Source organism: Bison bison, unplaced genomic scaffold, assembly GCF_000754665.1.
Source record: "Bison bison bison isolate TAMUID 2011002044 unplaced genomic scaffold, Bison_UMD1.0 scf7180017864190, whole genome shotgun sequence".
NCBI lineage: Eukaryota > Metazoa > Chordata > Mammalia > Artiodactyla > Bovidae > Bison > Bison bison.
Genome location: NW_011494762.1, coordinates 2,571,692 through 2,591,468, shown reverse-complemented (window position 1 = coordinate 2,591,468; position 19,777 = coordinate 2,571,692). Strand labels below are relative to the sequence as shown.

General features: G+C 41.6%; 1 protein-coding gene across 1 annotated transcript in view; it reads right to left on the bottom strand.

The window, feature by feature from the left end:
* Positions 1 to 745: 745 nt before the first annotated feature.
* Positions 746 to 19,777, bottom strand: part of LOC104991388 (mitogen-activated protein kinase kinase kinase MLT) — a 155,398-nt gene continuing 136,366 nt past the window's right edge. The window contains exons 17-20 of the mRNA XM_010843839.1: positions 12,450 to 12,566; positions 9,502 to 9,576; positions 6,594 to 6,744; positions 746 to 2,813 (exon numbers count right to left, since the gene is read on the bottom strand). Coding sequence (XP_010842141.1) covers positions 2,113 to 2,813; positions 6,594 to 6,744; positions 9,502 to 9,576; positions 12,450 to 12,566 — 1,044 coding nt within the window. The 3' untranslated portion in view covers positions 746 to 2,112. The remainder of the gene's footprint in view (positions 2,814 to 6,593; positions 6,745 to 9,501; positions 9,577 to 12,449; positions 12,567 to 19,777) is intronic.

The window sequence follows — 19,777 nt, the reverse complement described above, 5'->3', positions numbered from 1 at the left end:
TGTTTAATAATTAAATCCATACTCCATGTTCCATCAGAGTGACCTAGTTTAGATTGCATTTAGCTACTTATCCAAAAATCCTAATCAAAGAAAGTATTTTATTGCTTATTTAGAAGCAGCATGCTATGAAGATAACATACTTTGTATTAGCCCTCTTAAAAAAATTAAACATGAACAAAGGACAAAGGGAAAAATAACTGAAAACAGATGTGGTTGATATAAGCTTCATGAGAAAGGATTACAGTGGAACTTAAATCCTTGGAGAAGTTGGTCATCCACAGTGGAAAAGAGGACCTCAGTGCCTAATGTCACACTTTTGCTTGTAAATGCAGGTGTTAAACAATAAGAATTATACAGTTGAATTGTTGGATTGATGGTTAGGTCACAACTTTCCACATAGGTGAAGTTGTTTCCTATAACTTAGATTTTGTGGTGGTGGTGGTTTAGTTTCTAAGTTGTGTCCAACTCTTGCAACCCTATGGACTGTAACCTGCCAGGCTCCTCTATCCATGGGATTCTTTAATGCTGCCCAAACCAACCCCAGGCCCCAAGGACCGTATTAGAGCAGGGCAGTTACTCCAGAAATATATGCATGTACTCGATGACTGGTTTCTATTAAAAGAGAACCACCCCCAACACTGGCAATTCCCCAGAATCAGATTTCTACAGAGCACTGAGAATTCTATGCAGGGCAAAGAACAGTTGATATTCAGAGCTAGTGAATGTTGAACAGAAACTCAGAATGTACTGAAAATAACATTTATTCATTTGACATATAGTACATTTGTTGCCACCAGGCTTTTTTGATTTGTAAAAATATGTAGGATTTCCCAAGCCAGATTCCACAATGCCTGTCCTAAACTGTGGTCAGCTTCCTCCCACCCATACCATCCACCTCTTTACCCCGAGCTGCTTATAGCTTTCTTGCTACAAGGATGGTATTTACTGTCTTGCTCTAACAAGGACGATAGTAATTTTAAATTTCTCTGACTTTTAGCTTGTGATGTTATCATCCTGTTCTGTGTCTGTTTTCTTTTAGATTTTAGAGTTCTGACATCCCAAGAGGACTTTACAGACCTTTGTTTTCCCCTCTTGGCTCCTCCTTTGGCAAAATATAGAAAATAATATTTGATTGCAGTCCCTGGGAGCTTTAGGAAAGAAACAACCACAAATCTCCTAAGCAGTTTAGATTTCTGGTTTCTGATGAGTCTCATGGAATGATATGTGGCATTATGATCAAGTCCAATAACCTTTTTTATTGCCTAAAAATGGCAAGCCAAGTCAATTCAGCTCTGACTAAGATAAAAACCCAAATGACTTACTAAAATAAATACTAACCGGCTGTGTGGAGATTGGGTAAGGCAAGTGAGGCACTTGCCTTGGATACAAAATTTAAGGAAGCATTAAAAAAGCCCCACCTGAGTAATCAAAATAAATGATATTTTAATGCAATATTTTTTAAAGAGAAAATTAATGCAAAGAATACATGATGAACAAAATATTAATATAAGATTTTTAAATAAAGACAGGACCAGTAACAGAGTCTTGCCAAGCCATATTGGAGCCTTAGACAAAAGGAAAAACCAGTAATACTGATCCTGTCTTTCTCCAGAATCTCGATTTTTTTTGTTTATCATTAATTTTTTGCATTAATTTTCATTTATTTAAATATTTCACTAGAATATTATTTAAGTATTGCACTAGAATATTATTAATCTTGATTATTGAGCTTTTCAATCCCCCCTTAAATTTTGCACCCAAGATGAGTGCCCTATTTAAGCTAAGTTTCTGCATTTAAGTTCACCCTAGTCCAGGCCCTGCTAATCACAAAAGCAGTGGCTAGGGTAATACAGTGGTATATTCCCTTCTCTAAAGATGGTAATTCAGGGGAATAAAATATATATAGTTATGTTTTAAGTCCAGTTACTTACAATGGACAACCAACATCCACAATTTTGGCCTTGTTTTGGCTATAGGCTCTCTTAGAAGGTGTTTTCTAACCCCCTGGAAGGGAAACATTGTCTTTTGTTAATTCTATCTGAAGGCAGCACATTATCAAAATCCATTACATTGAAAACAAAATACTAAGAAAAGCTTGACTAGTTCAATTCATCAAAAGTTTCTCCTTCCTCGGAAGTTTCCTCTGGGTCTTTCCCTGTTGCTCTTGGCAGGGGAGGGCCTGTGGGGTTTCTTGCGGTACTCCACCTTTGTCCATCCCCCTTCACTGACTTTGCTCTCCTCCTCATTGGCTCGTGAGTCCACGTCAGTGCACAAAGGCATCCCTGGGATGGTCCTGGGTTGATGGGAGGCATCCGGGCTTCTCTTGAAGTCAGGTGACTGGTGAGCATTGAGTGCTGACCGAGAAACCCTGTAGAATTTTCCAGAATATCTTTCTCTTGAAGGAGTGGAGTGCTGACTTTTCCCACTGTGTCTTCCTCTTGGAGAAGAATTCAGTGAGTGACTAGCTCGATCATATTTGTTCCTGCTTCTACCAGAGTATTGCCCCCTCTCTAAAGAGCTGTCAGTATTAACACTGGAAAAGCCACTATCCCTGGAGTTAAGATGCAGAGAAGAGAAGTTTTTGGTCAGTCCGTACTGAGTAGGAGAGGAGCTTCTGGACTGGTTTATAGGTGTAATCTGTTGATACTTAATGGGCACCTGGGTCCGCCTCACCGCAGCTGCATAGGAGTCCTGGTCATTGAAATAGGGGAAGAATTGGGACGCCAGGATGGGGTTGCTCTGGGAGCGCTGTAGGGAAGTGTTGGATGCAATCTGCCGCATCCTCAGAGTATCCAGCCACTGGCAATCAGCGTCTGTGGAAGAAATGGAAATGGGCATCTTTGAAGCCACAGTAAAGCTGCATGCCTAATTCATAAGACTGTCTCACAAAATTTCAAACCTCTTAGGGAAGCTCTAAGCATTACCATTCATAATTCTAGGCTAGGTATCAGAACATTTCCTTTATTATAAACATTTATTTAAAAAAAACAGGGGCATTTATACTTACCAAATGTATGCTATATGCTGGCACTCTTCCAAAGGCTTTTCTTACAGTATATCATTTAATTTCCCTGACATCTTCTTAGAAACCATGCTCAGTCACTCAATCATGTCTGACTCTTTGTGACCCCATGGACTGTGGCCTGCCAAACTCCTCAGTCCATGGGATTCTCCAGGCAAGAATACTGGAAGAAGGTTGCCATTTCCTCCTCCAAGGGATCTTCCCCATCCAGGGATCAAACTTGCGTCTCCTGTGGCTCCTGCATTGGCAGGGAGATTCTTTACCACTGAGCCAGGTCAATACTAATAATATCATTCTATAATGGAGGAGACTGATGCTTGAGAGGTGAAGTGACCAGACCCATGTTCACTCAGCTAATACTGCATCTAAATTCTATCTTCTTCTCAACTTAGCCATGTTGTCACTTCTAGAAATTACTGTTTAAGTGTCTTTGGATAGCAGGGGCATGTTTAGTCAACAAAAGGCTTTTTGCTAACCAGAACTTTTAAATACTCAAGAACACTAAATGCAGATAAAAGAGATTGGGTTCTAATGGTTGAGACAGCTAGAGATTGGAAGAAAGACAATTTATATCTCCAGAGGAGAGATTCCTGAGGTTCAGGAATAAGAAGTTTTCTGCCTGAAAAATGAAGCTTTGTGGCAAACAGGAAGAAGTTACAGTAAAAGAAAATGCTTAATTAACAGCCACTTAGTAAACTATATACTTTATGAATAAGCAAGTTCCTCCCACCTTGGATCTTCTCTGTCTTCCCTAGGGCCTGCATTGCCCACATCCCAAGTTCCCTGGCATCCTCCCTGAGCCCTGCTTGTGCCAGCGAGGCTCCTGGAGAGGAACAGAGTGTGCCCACTCCCTCTGCCAGCATCAATGCCTCGTGCCTCTCAGGTGAGGGGTGCATCCAGACATAGGCATCCTCCTGTGTTCAGGCTCACAGGCTTCAGCCAACCATCACATGCTTCTTTCCCTTCACTTGGACCTCCCTGAAATCTTAGCTTCCAACAGAATGCCAATTTTGTTCAGTGTCCAACCCCCTACACAGAGCCATGTGCACTGGGAAAGCCGATCACATCCAGCCCTAAGGCAGACTTCGATTAGTCCAAGCCATACATATGATACCACGGTTAAGAATGAACAAGGTGCTCAGCTCTGGCCAAAACGACCTGAAAGGCAGTCTGCAAAGGGGTCTCTAAGCAAGTCTTTCTCCCTCCCAAGCATGAGAACAGGGAAGGGATTGACCTCTTATTTCCTGTGGGCGTTACCATATCTTTATACAATGACTGTGAATGTGAGAGGAGTTAGGCCGAGGACCAAGGCAACCTGTTAAGGATGGCAGAGTAGAAACCAGGCAAGGCTCATTTCTCATCCTTAACATGGTTGAGCGCCTTATCTTACTGTACCTGGAGCCGGGCCTTCCTCTGGACTTTTTGTGATGGAAGATGGTAAATTTTAGTATAGTTAAAACCCATGGTTTAAGAACTTTAGAATGAGAAAGAAAAATAACCCAATCAACCATGCTGACAGAGCAAGGCAGGTCTAGCATGCTGTCAAATAATTTGTTGCTGGGTTTAGAATACTGCCCAGGATCCTGGGGCCCCTGGCCAGTGGGCATTTAGAGCACCTGGTGTGCCTGGGAAGCCGGTCCGCACGGCGGAGGACACAGAAGTTGGGCTCTCGTAACTGGGCGACAGTAGCCATCAGGGCGCTTTGTTGCCATGCCACCGAAGAACCTTCTGTTACGACTTCTCAGGGATATTTTCTTTTCTTTTTTTTTTTTAAAGAGTTTATTTCTATTACAATGTAGCAAGTGAGGGATTTAAACTGCTGTGTTGGTTAGATCATGGAAGGACACACACTTGAACCCTGATTAATTATTGTTGTTTAATTGCTAAGTCGAGTCTGACTCTTTTGTGACCCCATGGTCCATAGCCCACCAGGCTCCTCTGTTCATGGGATTTCCTAGACAAGAACACTGGAGTGGGTTGCCATCTCCTTCTCCATCAAAGGTATTTTCTTATTGGGAAAAAGAGGCATTGGTCAGAAAACATGTGTTTTTGGTTTGTTGGGAAGGTATGTTTCTCATGGCAAAAGGTGATTTGCACAGGGGTTTATGTATCCATCTCCAGAGTGTTTGTTAGCCTGAGTCTGGGTTGTATTAGAGTTTCTGGGTCTGCAAAGGTGAAGGTCAGAACTTTTCCCCTGAGGCTAGCAAATAACGACCAGTTCATCAACAAGGCAGCCTGTCTTACTCTAAGTCATGTCTAAATGGCTTCTTTATAGTATCTGTAATTATTATCACTACTACCCAGCATATGCATTTCATGTTTCTCTTTCTCTCTCCTCCTTTCCTTTCTTCCTCCCTTACTTTTATCAACCCCCGACCCCCGGCCCTCTCTCTTGCTTGCCCTGTCATTCTTTTGCTTTGATGGATCTGTGGTGTTAAGGACTCAAGAGGTTGCCCCAGTGACAGCAGTGACTTCCTAGGAATGTGTGCTGGACATGGAAGACAATTCTTATCTTTATCTACAGTCTTGGAAACTAAATATATATGTATATAAATATACATACATATTTTTCAATAGGACATAATCATTAATTTTTATCTTCTCTGATAGTTACTTGAATATGGAACTGTATTATAATATGTTCTTATTTCGAAGCCCATAATTTCTACTTTCCATATAATCTGTGTATAAAGCCAATAAGGACTTCCCTGATGGCTCAGACGGTAAAGCGTCTGTCTACAATGTGGGAGACCTGGGTTTGATCCCTGGGTCGGGAAGATCCCCTGGAGAAGGAAATGGCAATCCACTCCAGTACTATTGCCTGGAAAATCCCATGGACAGAGGAGCCTGGTAGGCTACAGTCCATGGGGTCGCAAAGAGTCGGACACGACTGAGCCAATATTCTAAAAATAGGAGGAAGTATGATATTAGAGGGCTTCCCCAGTGGCTCAGCGGTAAAAAATCTGCCTGTAATGCAGGACCTGCAGGAGACACAGGTTCAACCCCTGGGTCAAGGAGATCCCCTGGAGGAAGGCATGGCAACCCACTCCAGTACTCTTGCCTGGAGAATCGCATGGACAGAGCAGCCTGGCGGGCTGTATATAGTCCATAAGGTCACAAAGAATCAGACACAACTGAATCGACTTAGCACGCATGCATGCATGATATTAGAAATCTCTATGGGAGGAACTTCCTTGGTGGTCCAGTGGCTAAGACTCTGCTCCCAGCGCAGGGTGCTCAGGTTTGATCCCTGGTCGGGAAGCTAGATCTCACACGCTGCAACTAGGAGTTCAAATGCCTGAACTGAAAGATCCCGCATGCCGCAACTAAGATCCAACACAGCTAAATAAGTAAATAAGGATTCCCTAACCCAGTGGTTAGGATTCTACTCTTCCACTGTAGGGGACCTAGGTTCGATCCCTGGTTGGGGAACTAAGATCCTGCAAGCTGTACACACAGCAAAAAAAAAAAAAAAAAGAAATCTATATAAACTTACAGACTGGTCCTTATTCCTGATGTGAGACTTTTGACATTTCCACTTTGGAACCTGTCTAGAGCACAACTAACTTACTTGAGTCAGACCTGCTCCCAGGGGTGCCCTCTGAGTTGGGGAATAACGTTTGAATGGCAAGCTGGACGGCCTTCACTTCATCCTGAGGTTTCATTCTACTCCACTGAATCGAATGGATGTGTTTAGTGCTTTTTGGAGTTCTAACATCGCTCTGTGGAATAAAAAAAAAATAGGGAGAGAAACCCACAACCGGATATATGCATGCTTATAAAACAGGGAAGAAAATCAGGTTATCATTATCTGTTCAAGGTAACTCTTTAGAACACTGTCATAAGGCATGAGGTAAAATATTTGCACTGTTTGCCTCAATATGGTAATATGGTTAAAATAAAAAAATTTAACTCCTTTATTCCTTAGTGGACTACAGTAGTTTAAAAAGGTGGTTGTCTTCTCTAAGAATTTGTTGGTAAATCTCAACTTACCTCTTTGTTTAATGAGTAATGAAATACAATGTCTTATGTTTATAGTAGTTGAAAACAGATATTTTGCTGAATAAATAAAATCTGACCACTATTTTGCTCAGGACTGCCTGCGGTCATCGGGGTAACTGGTTAAGTATGTATGGGTAGGTTGGTGGGCCCAGTTACCCCTTCATCACCACGTGCCACAAATCAGACAAGACTGAAGAACCTCTCAGGATTTGATAAGGTTATGAAAATACATATTTTTTAAAAAGCCCTGAAGTGACTGTTACCAACACAATTATCACATCATCCTGGAGTCTGAGGAGGAGAAGAGGAGGAGGCAGGGGAGAGAGAAAGAGAAGAGAAGAATTTGGTGAGGCGTGTCTCCAGAGCTAAGGCAGGCAGAGATGAAAACTGGCTGTTATTACTGTCCACTTACTAAAAAGAGAGCTTTTCCTTGGTACTGGGGAGTGGTCAACAGGCTCTAGATTCCCAGGTTCCCAGTTCCTCAAGACCAGTCGACTTCTTTTATTTAGGTCTGTGCCCTGCGAGCCACACTTTGACAATTAAGGCTATTTCTCAGTGCCTCCTTCTTACAGGCATGTACCCTGGCTGGGGAGGATAAATCATTGCCTGTCATCCTAACTGACTTCCAATATTGGGTCATCCTGAATAAGTGGACTGGCCAGGCTTTGGACTTCTCATATTAAAAATGCTAATCTGTGGCAGCTCAGAAGACCATCACTATGCAACAGCATAGGAAGTCCATTCGAGGCTGACTTCCCTCATCTTACTGTTGGGAAGGGAATGGCTAGAACAGCCAAGGAAGGCTGGAAGCTATTCACACTCGGAGGAACTTGGTGACCCCACGGATTCTCATTGACCACCCCAAACCTTGGGACCACCCTTCATCTCTCTGAGCCAGTTTTTTCCCTAGCTGCCACATGACGATAGTGCTCCTTACCTTTGAGTATTTGCACAAGGTTACTGAAATAACACAGGTGTGAGTTCCTCTTACAGTGTCTGCTGCTGCTGCTGCTAAGTCGCTTCAGTCGTGTCCGACTCTGTGCGACCCCATAGACGGCAGCCCACCAGGCTCCCCCATCCCTGGGATTCTCCAGGCAAGAGTACTGGAGTAGGGTGCCATTGCCTTCTCCGCTTACAGTGTCTAGGTCCTGGTAAATCCTTGCTAAATGTTTCTTAGATGAATAAGGGACTGAATGAATGAAAGGCATGTCCTACTGAGGGTAGCTGCATACTAACTACATACTACATATATACTAGTGAGGGTAGCTGCGTACTAACTACATTCATACTAACCATATCTCCACATGTGCCAAGACTCTGCTATAACTATTTCCCTCCATCCCATTCCCAGGTAGAGAAAACTACCTTGTGAAGCAGATTGTTCCACCACCATGAAGATCTTGCTCTTTTCAAAAACATAATTAGATCATTTAAAGCAGCAGAATACTTAAAACACACACCATGGCGTTTACAGTGAGTCCAAACTCCTCACCTCGGCCCCAGGAGGCTCTATGCTTGGCCCCGCCCACCTCTCTAGCCTTGTCATGTCCTCTGTGCTTCAAACTTTTGTTTTTGCCCTTCCTCTGCTGTTCCCTGCTGCCTCACACTGAGAAAAAGGGTCTTTCCTGACCACTGAATCTAATGCCCAGAGTCTCACTATTTTCTGGTTCTCACTTATCACTCTGACATTACTAATTTATTTATTATCTTTAGCCCTCCACTGGAGTATATATAAACCTTGAGAGAGTATAGATTTAGATTTAGTCCACCCTAGTCACAGAATGATAGCATCACCTATTCAACAGACAAGAATTTGAGCAAACTCTGTGAGACAGTAGAGGACAGAGGAGCCTGGTGTGCTGCAGTCCATGGGGTCACAAAGAGTCAGACATGACTTAGCGACTAAACAAACAAATCACAGAATGGTACCTGTTGGTAGGCACTTGCTAAATATATGAATTTTAGTTTTAATAGCACCTATTTCTAAAATATTTGTTTTTCTAAAGCAAATATTTCTAAAATATTTGTTTGTATATTTTTCAATTTTTTTCATATATTAAATATATGGAATCTGGTTTTGATGGTAGTAATAGAGGTTGTACCCTGTCCTTGTGAAGAATCACTCACTGATCTACCCTCACCGTTAAACTCGAAGCACCAAGAAGGCAGAGCTTTGTTTAGGTCACTGTTCCATATCCCTAGTGTGTCGCACATGCATACATTTGTATTGAGAAGGTGCTCAATCATTATCTGATGAATGAATTATACTTCAATCTCTAGGTAAGCACCCTGTTCTCCTTCCTTTCGTTACTTTGTTAGAATAATTATATTGATCTTCCTATATTCATGGTGGTTAAATAGCTTCTCTTCCAATAAACACTAAACACCCTGAGGCAGCAAATAAAAACCCCTTTGGAGAAACTGATGGTGAAGCCAACGGCCTTGCCCCCTCTCCCCTACCCCTTACCCAGGCTTACCTCATATGTGACAGTGCATTCTACAGTCTGATTTTCCACGATGCCTACAATCCACTTCTCCATTACAAATGGGGGCTGAAAAATAGAAGTTAGAAAGGTGTAGTGCTACAGTATGGGCTTCCCTGATGGCGCAGCAGTAAAGCAGCAGCCTGCAATGCAGGAGACACAGGTTCAATCCCTGGGTCAGGAAGATCCCCTGGAGAAGGAAACAGCTACTCACTCCAGTCTTCTTGCCTAGGAAATCCCATGGACAGAGGAGCCTGGCGGGCTACAGTCCGTGGGGTCACAGAGGTCAGACATGACTTAGAGACTAAACAGCAACAACAACTGCCTTAATACAGCCTGCCCTGCTACAGCGTAGGTTTCTTGGAGGCCAGTCATGCTGTACACAATTGGCAAATAGGGTGTGATGTCAGGCTATCATGAACGCCACTATGTCAGATTATTAGAAAAGCCCTCTTTGTTCCCATGTGATTACTCACAACATGCTAACGTCTGATCTTTGGGGGTTTGGTTTTTATAAGACATCCTTTTATATGTTTGTAAACAGCTAATCTTGTCTCCCACAATCTTCTCTTTTCTCATGCATCGCTCAGTTGTATCATTAGATCATTAACTCATGCTAATATCTGGGAGACTTCTCAGAAAGCTCTTTCACAATTAAGAAAAATCCTTAACAATCTAAGAAGACCCTAAAGTGCTTTTTCTTTTTTTTTTTTTAATTTTATTTTTAAACTTTACATAATTGTATTAGTTTTGCCAAATATCAAAATGAATCCGCCACAGGTATACATGTGTTCCCTTTTTCTGAGTGCAGGCAGTGGCTGGTTTAGAGGTTTCATAACCACTCTGCTCTCTGGTTATATCAGGATACCCAGCAACGTTGTGGGCACAAATGAAACTGGGGGTGGGTGGGTCATTTCCTGACTACATTAAGATAAATGAGTAATGAAGAAGCCTATGCTTTGGGTCCTATTTTAAGTGAGATGAAAGTGGTCTTTATTAGAGGTGAATCTCCACTCTCTTCCCATCCCCCAGCTCGTCATTCCAGATTTAAGGTTGCAAATGACTGGCTGACCATGAAATGGGTACAAAGCAAATTTGGTAGAGATTTAACTGAGCTTTTTTTTTTTAAACATGAGAAAACAAAGAGAAGTTTACTAACATTTATACCTCATGTATACATGGGAGATACCCAGGGAAAATGAGTAATTCAAAGAATTTAGGATTAAATGCCATGTTTATAGAGGAAAGGGAAGAGGGAGACATAGGCCTCTTGGAGGAGAGAAATTGACTTTTAGGAAAGACTATGGGCCCTTAGAGGAACAGATGGGAGGCAGGAGAGTTAGTGACAAAGTTTGTCTAGGTGTGGAGCCAACTTCTAGTCTCTTCTGGGACAAGAATCAATCTTGGTATTTTTTCTTTCCTTAATTAGGATTTTTTATTGTTTCTGTTGATGTTGAAAAGTCCTACAGATTTTGAATGGTCCAGCCCAGTCCTATTTTCTCCCAGAAGCCTTGTAAATGTTGGTGCATGATTTTGCAGAAGATACAGTTCCTCTGGAATGCATATATAGCCTTAGAGCAGAAACACCTATGTTTAGTTTTGTAACTCCACCTTGTTATTTTTGCTCTGAGTGACTTCCTTCCGTTAGCAGGCAGTGACTTGCTTCTCAGTGACACTGAAGCCACAAACAACCGGTAGCAACCAGAGACAGCACAGGTGGGGAGGAAAGAGAAAGTGTAGGTGTGTCCAGGCTCCCAGACACCAAAACACAGTCTGTCCCAACAGAATAAGGGAAAGGTGAAAGCAGATCATAACCTTTACAGATAAATAACATAACTTCCAGTACACAGGGGCAATCCAACAAAGAATATCAAGTCAATCTACTTGATGCATATGCTTGTAAATTAAAAGTGAAAGTGTTAGTTGCTCAGTCACGTTTGACTCCTTTGCCACTCCATGGACTATAGCCCGCCAGGCTCCTCTGTCCATGGAATTCCCCAGGCAAGAATACTGGAGTGGGTTGCCATTTCCTTCTCCAGGGGATCTTCCCAACCCGGGGATTGAACCTTGGTTTCTTTCATTGCAGGTGGATTTTTCACACGTGAGTGGTTAGCAATCTCGTGCCTGGGAAGGGAACACATTTGCAAGTCTAATGCTGGGGATTTGAAGGCTTTTTTCACTTCCCCCACTTGTGTCTGCACCCTGTCTTGTTGCTGCCAGCCTCATTTTCTTCCCTGAAACCGAATGAGCAGTCGATCGTGTAGTAGATAGAGTTCATGCCTTTTATGACGTTTAGGGTAACTGTCCTGTTAACATTGTGGTTATTTAACTGAGTGGTTGACCTTCTACAATTGAAGTCTTATATGTATATTTTCAGTATGATTATTTTGAAGAGAACCTAAGCATTTCTCTGTCTTCAGCATTTTAATGGGTGTGCTTCTACTATTGACCCCAGAGTAGTAAGATCCTGTCTGGTCACTACAGGAATTCACAGGGGTGAATTCAAGGAAACCATGAAGACTGCAATATGTGCCTTTTGGATACTGTCATCCAAGTCCTTCCAGAAATTCAAGAAATCTTTCTCCTGACAAGTTTTTTAAAGTTTAAAATGACCCAAAATTCAAGGTAAATATTTTCATCATTAGCATTTTCTTTTCTTTAATAAATGACAGAATATGCCTAAAGAAATGCAGAAGAAAGTTAAAAAAAAATTAAACGACACTTTTCTGTAGTACTTTTTAGTTCACACAGCATAAGTGGAATTTTAACAAAAAACTATTATGATCTCAATCTGCTAAATAAAATGTGCCTTTCAACAGCCAGCTTGAAGCTGAGCTGGTATGAACATCATGAGCACAAAAGCATACCACTGGGGTATTTTAATGTCTTTGTTTGATATCTGTGAATTCAAAAAAGCTTTTAAGCCGTAAATAGAACCCTACCTTTGTCATCTTTAAAATCTCTGCATCAGGTAGGTTAGTGTTGAATGTCACATCTTTGATGTAGGTTATTGCAATTTCATCCCCATCCATCTCCATATACATTTTCCACTTACAGTCCTGGAATTAAAAGAAAAATTATAGAATTTGAGAAAGTAAAGCAATTTTTTTTTTTAGTCTCAATGTTTTATAACACATGAAGTATTCTCAATGAAGTATTATTGGAATTTTTTTTTCCTTTATCAATAAAAGGACATGAAATTAGACCTCTTTCTATATCTAAATAACCCCCAGGCGGGGCAGTCTTGAGACACCATTTATCAATCTAAGTGTTCTATAATAGGAGTTGCAAACTCCACACCTTAAAGGGGCCAGGCAGATAAAAATGAGTAAAGGCAGGCAGTTAAGAGCCTTAAATTGTAACCTTTCAAAATAGACCCATTTAATTTACATGCTAAACATTGTAGGGATATTTCCCCATTGACACAAAGAAATGTGGTCTTCCCACTATTTTGAAATATAAGACTCTCCTGATCTACCTTTCACTTTCCCAGTGTTAATAATGACACAGATTCAAGAAATAGCTTCATTTCTTCTTAACAGGAAACGTGAGGCTCTATGGCAATGGATAATTAGCCCAACCATTGGGGCAGGCATCAGGGGAAGGGTTCGGCTCTCTGGGATCTAAAGGATCACTGCCCTAAAGCCACCACTCATCTTCTGTTGATTGTTCCCATGTGGGAATATGAGCCTAGTCTTGATAGGTCCTTAAACGTTTCATAAAAAGTTGGATATCTGATTCTTATAAGAAACCTCTTGGTTTTTTAAATGTTAGTACGTTAATTAAATTTTCAGTAAAACGATAATGTAATGAAAAAGTGCTCTACAACATCAATCACCAGGGGAATGTAAATTAAAATCACAGTGAAATCCCACTATACACCTATCAGGTGGCTAAGACTGAGAACATCAAATGTTGGTTGTGAATTGGAGCTATTGGATTGTTGGTGGGAGTGTAAATGGTAAAATCACTGTTGGAAAAGTTTTGGCAATTTATTACAAAACTAACCATATATGTACTCTATGACCCACAAATTCTACTCCTAAGTATTTACCCAAGTGAAATGAAAAAAGACTTGTTTGGTATTCTTCTGAGCAGCTGCATCATAATAGCTAAAGAAAACTGGAAACAGGCCAAGTGTTGATCAACAGGAGAATGGATGGACTGTGATATTTTCATAGAGTGGGATATTACTTAGCAATACAAAGGAATGAATTATTGATACATGCAACAACATGGATAAATCGCAAAAGCATTACAGTGAGTGAAATCTGGTACAAGAAAAAGAACAAACTAAGGCTTCAATTTACATGAATTTCTAGAATAGACAAAACCAACCTACAGTGGAAAATATTCAGAAAAGTGGTTGCTTCTGCAGATGGCAATTGACACATGAGGGGAATGTCCAAGGATGCTAATGCTCTACTGGTAGAAGTTTGCATTATATTGTCGCTGTTGCTTAGTCACTAAGTTGTGACCGACTCTTTGCGACCCCATGGACTGTAGCCCATCAGGCTCCTCTGTCCATGGGATTTCCCAGACAAGAATACTAGAGTGGGTTGCCATTTCCTTCTCCAGGGGATCTGCAGGACCCAGGCTTAGAACCCACATCTCCTGCATTGGCAGGTGAATTCTTTACCACTGAGCCACCAGGGAATCTGAGCTGGGTTATAAAGGTATATGTATTTGTTAAAACTTAAGTGTGTATACTTAACATGTGGTCATTTCTTATCATACTGAAGTACTTAGGAGAAAGTATACTGATATCTACATATTACTTTAAAATGCATCAAAAAATAAGGATTGATAGATGGCTAAAAGGATAGAGAGATGTAACAAAACAAGTGGGATAAAATGCTTCTGTTTGCATCTAGGAGGTGAGTATGCAAGAATTTCTATAACATTTTTTCAACTTTGCTTTTAGAAAAATGCAGCAATAAAAATGTTGGGGGATAAACACTGTGTATGCAATTAAAAGGAAAAAGAAACCAGTCTGTGCACCAAATTTGACCCCTGGATCATAAATTCATCCTCTCTCTTATGTTATTAGATAACAAAGGATTCTGAGAGATTAAGGATAATTCACTAAGTACCTTATACCCTGAAACCAAAACATGCTTTCACACCAGCAGACTTGGAATGGTCCCTGAGCAAGCTCAGACACAATTATTAGTGGAAGAACAGGAACAAAGAGACTGTTGAAAACCTGTTGGCTTCAGCAGGAAGCTGGAGGGGCCTACATTTTAGGAAAGCTTCTAGGGGAATGGCAGAATCAAGAAGGGCCCAGGCCTGAGGCGACTGTCCCTCCTTGCCCAGCCACATTCATAAGGTGGAGAGCCAATTAGTGAAGGAAAAGTTCTATTCAATAACATGAAAACCTTGCTCTTGGCTAACACAAGTCAAATTAGTCACTCAGAATTGACAAATCTCTCAGTATTTCTTTGTTTTGGAGCCACTGCTACCCTGGCAACGTGAGCCCTGAGATAACTGGGCAGGATAATGACTCTTTGGAGTCATGATTGCTCTTCTCTGAAATAGCAAGAGCCTCCTCAAGGCAATGGCTAGAATAAAAAGCCTTAGAAAAGACGAGTTTACTTAGTTCTGTTTTTTCTGCCTTCCAAGTTTTGGAATGAAGTTAGTCAAAAGCACAGTTAAAAGACCTTGAACTGTGGTGCAAATGCCTGACACTCTCTGTTTCACCTCTGTGACCGCAGGCCCCTGCCAATCAGAGACTGAGGGGAGCTCTGCATACAGAAGGGGCTTCAGAGGGAGCCCAGGCTGGGGGTGCTTACCATGCTCTTGGGTCTTGCTGGCTACTGACACTGTGCTGTTTTATTTGATACCAATAATGACCCTGCAAGTTAGCTTTATTTTCCCGTCAGGCAAGTGAGAAAAATGAGGCTTGGACAGATTAAGGAATTTTTCTAGGGTTCCCTGGCCAAGAAGTGATACAGGTGGGATTAGAAAAGCACAGAGCTGCCTGGCTCCAAAGTTGGAGGAGAAAGCAATAGGGAAGGGCAGCTGGGAGGTACAGAACGGACTCTCTGGCTGGTTGTCAGAGCTCCAGAGTGGGACCAGCTACTGACCACAGGCCAGAAGGAGCAGGGCCAGTGAAGACTTTGCCAATACAACCAAAATAACAAGTGGTCACAGGTCCTCCTCTGCAGCCCTAGCTGCTTGTTCCCCAAAATCCAATGTGGAGAAACAGGATCTACATGTAGGGTTATAGACCTTTAATTTTTTAATTTCTTTTTCTCTTATCTTAAAGCAAGCCTTTTTCCTGAACCATAAAAGAAGATAGCGAGAGAAGTAATAAAACTATAATCAGAGAAGTTATAAGACAAGAGGGGCATTATCCATTCATTAAAAAGTAGGTACTCGTGGTTACAAAGCTGGGAGAGAAAGAAAGGAAATATGAAGTGTTCACCCAGATGATTAACTTAATGTGTCAAGGCCGTGGTGGTTTAGTTGCTGAGTCGTGTGCAATTCTTGTGACTCCATGGACTGTAGCCCACAAGGCTCCTCTGCCCATGGGATTTCCCAGGCAAGAATGGAGTGGCTTGTCATTTCCTTCTCCAGGGGATCTTCCCAACCCAGGGATAGAACCTGCATCTCCTGCGCTGGCAGAAGGATTCTTTACCACCGAGCCACCTGATATAACTCCTAGGTATCTTCAGGGTATCAGTGATTTCATTGTTCCTTAGTTAAGAATAGCAATCTACAAATGAAGTAATGAAATCCTTTAAATTTTACTGTTTTAAATTACCCATTTTAATTTTTAAAAATTAAAATCTACTCATTTTAAATTTTAAAAATGAAGGTGTTCCTGGCATTTTTGTCATTTGGTGAGCCAGAGGTGTCCAAGAGCATTCTCCACGACTCCCAGGATTTAAACAAGTTATTGAATTCCACAGGACCCAGCCATGGATGGGATGCTGGAGAAGAAATTCTTAACCAATAGGTCACTGGAAAGGACCTCATATGGATGAGGTGAATTAAATCATCAACAGTATCACTAAAAATAAAAATTCTACATATTTATGAGCCTAACATAGAATTTTAAAGGCACAGTTGCTAGCTTTTCAGTTTCTTGCTAGTGATAGGAACCAGATAGTGGGAATATTGGCTCTGGTTTAAAACCCACTCAATTTGCTAGGGAGAGCTATTGATTTTGGTTTGATGTGAATGACAGAAATGTGGGTATTGATATTTGAATCGGAAACATTCAAGAGTCATTTTGGATGTCAGTGAACAACTCTCCATCCTGACAAGCAGAAATCAAAAGCAGACAACTCTATTCTCTGAGAGCCCATGGGGGCTCGAAGGACTCCTTTTTGAAACTCATTTCACCTCTGGCCATCTGCAATTGTTCTATTGTTCACTCATCTGGTTTAAGGTGTTGAGGAATCCTATTAAAATGGAAACAGTATAGAAAAGGGTCATACACTGAGCCATCACTGCTGCTGCTGCTGCTAAGTCGCTTCAGTCGTGTCCGACTCTGTGCGACCCCAGAGACGGCAGCCACCAGCCTCCCCTGTCCCTGGGATTCTCCAGGCAAGAACACTGGAGTGGGTTGCCATTTCCTTCTCCAATGCATGAAAGTGAAAAGTGAAAGTGAAGTCGCTCAGTGGTGTCCGACTCTTCGAGACCCCACGGACTGCAGCCTACCAGGCTCCTCCATCCATGGGATTTTCCAGGCAAAGTACTGGAGTGGGGTGCCATTGCCTTCTAGGGGAGGTGAAAGATCACAAGTTTAAAGTCCATCTACCTGAGCTGGAATCCCAGTTCTGCCACTTTGCCCCCAGCCTCAGCCAGATTATGTAACCCGTCTGGATCTTAGTGTTCTTTACGAGTGGGTTGTTGTATTTTGACTAAATGAGATAATGTAAACAAAGTACTCAGCGCTGTGCCAGAGCCAAATTAGGAGTTCCCAAAGACGTAATTACTTGGGGAAGGGATGGCTTGGGAATTTTGGATTAGCAGATGCAAAGTACTATGTATAGATTGAATAAACAGGGTTGGCTATATAGCACAGAGAACTATATTCAATATCCTATAATAAACCATAATGGAAAAATATGAAAAAGAATATACATGCATATATATGTATATCTACATATAGGACTTTACAGGTGGTGCTAGTGGTAAAGAACCCACTTGCCAATGCAGGAGACGTAAGAGATGTGGATTGCGGGTTTGATCCCTGGTTGGGAAGACTTCCTGAAGGAGGGCATGGCAACCCACTTCAGTATTCTTGTCTGGAGAATCCCAGGGACAGAGGAGCCTGGAAGGCTACAGTCCATAGGGTTGCACAGAGCCAGACACTACTGAAGTGTCTGAACACACAAACATATGTGTTTCCTGTATGGTAGAAATTAATACAACATTATAAATCAACTATACTTCAATAAAAAAAAATTTAATATAAAAAAAGAAATAATTACTATTGTTGCCAATATTGGTCACCAACAGAGCTCCCATTTGTTATTACATTAGCCAACCTGTCATCTAGCAGCCATCTAAGGGAGTGGGCCAGAAGGTAAGTGAGGCAGGAAGGTCCAAAGATTGTCTAGAATAGAGACTTGGCCAGAGTGGACAGGCTGTGTCAAAGCAGCTTCCTTGGGCAGGAGTTTGACCCAGAGGACACTGACTAACTCTGGTGCCAGGGACTTTGTTGGAAAAAAGAAGGTGTAGCCAAGTGGCAACATAACCACAACTGCTTTTATGAAGTAAATAGAAGTAAAAAAACCCTCACATCTTCTCACATAGATGGATTAGATAGCACCAATTCTGCCCTTTCCAGTTTCAACAGATCTGATGTGGCCCTCCTAATAGAAACCAGCAGATTACCGCAGGGACAGTGGCTATGAAATGTGATGGACAGCCAGAGAGCCTTATCTTGGACGAGGAAGCTGAAGTACAGAAGGATAAGTTAACTCTACCAAGATCACACAGAGAGCAAGAAGTGGAGTTCAGAACTAAACCAAGTAGACCTATTGTGCTATGAAGAGTAGCTTTCCCCTCAGACTTGTCTGAATCCTGAACTTTCCTTGTTATGGGTTAACAAAAGTAAGAATTACAGTCCAGAGGAGTTCCACCTTCCAAAGTCAACAAGCAGTCCAAATTATCTTGTGGGTTCTTTTGTAGGACTCCCTGGCAGAGACAGAAATACTGAGTCTCCAATAAGTCCAACAGAGCCAGTTTCCCTCTCCTTTGTTGAAAAAGACCATTGTTAAATGTGAATATGGTGCCATTTCACTGTCTGTAAGCTCCTTTTCTTGACTGATTGGGCCAGAATCCGGAATCACAACCACTTCCCTCCAGCCGTGGCTTAGGCTTCATGACTAGGGAGGACTGCCACTTTCCAAAGCAGAAACAACCTTCTCCCTTCTGTTTGCACAAGCAGGACCTAACTACCACAGAGTTTCATTTCACAACTAGATTCCCACCCAAGAAGATCCCCACTGTTCGAATTTGTGCCCTGGACATCTCTGGGGAGTGCTAATTACTAATCCATAGGGGGAAGGCAATGGAGTAGGAGCAAAAGCCTGCGAATTCCTCCCTGGGGGCTGAAGAGCAAAACCTCTCTACTAGCTAGACAGTCTGCCCCTCAGGGCAAACCTACAAGACGTGGGTGACATTCTGTTGGGGAGAGGGGAGTTTTGCATTGGAAACTGATGAAAAAAAGAATTCTGTTGAGCTCCCAGGATATGTACCATTTATCTCAGCAGCTGCTGAAATACCTGGATAATTTTAGGAGCAAGTATGTGGTTAATGGAGGATGAGAAAGCATTCCATTTGAACTGCTTCTGCATTGCCAATTATATGAAAAATTTTTCTGAATTAAGATTACTGGCCAAGTAAAACAGAAACTCTTACACTGTGAAGATAACATTCTAAACAACACTCAGTTAATGCTAAATTAAGTATCTCTTTGTGAGAAATCACTATTACATTCTCTGCAAGCTGTTTAAAATTCTTTGGAGTCCTAGGCTAATACATGTGATTCTAAACATAGACATCCCTTCTCCCTCTCACAAAAAAAAAAAAAAAAAAAGAAAGAAGGAAGGAAAGAAAAAGAACTCATCAGGATAGAGGTAAAGTTTCTAAATAGAAAAAGTGATTGAAGTTAGCACAAAAGTTATACATAAATATTATATTAAGTTCTGGGCAATTCAGAAACAACAATCTCTCTTTTTTTTCCTACCAAAATCTTATCACAAACACGAACATTATAGGTAAATCTTTAAAAATCTAGGAGCAAGATTAT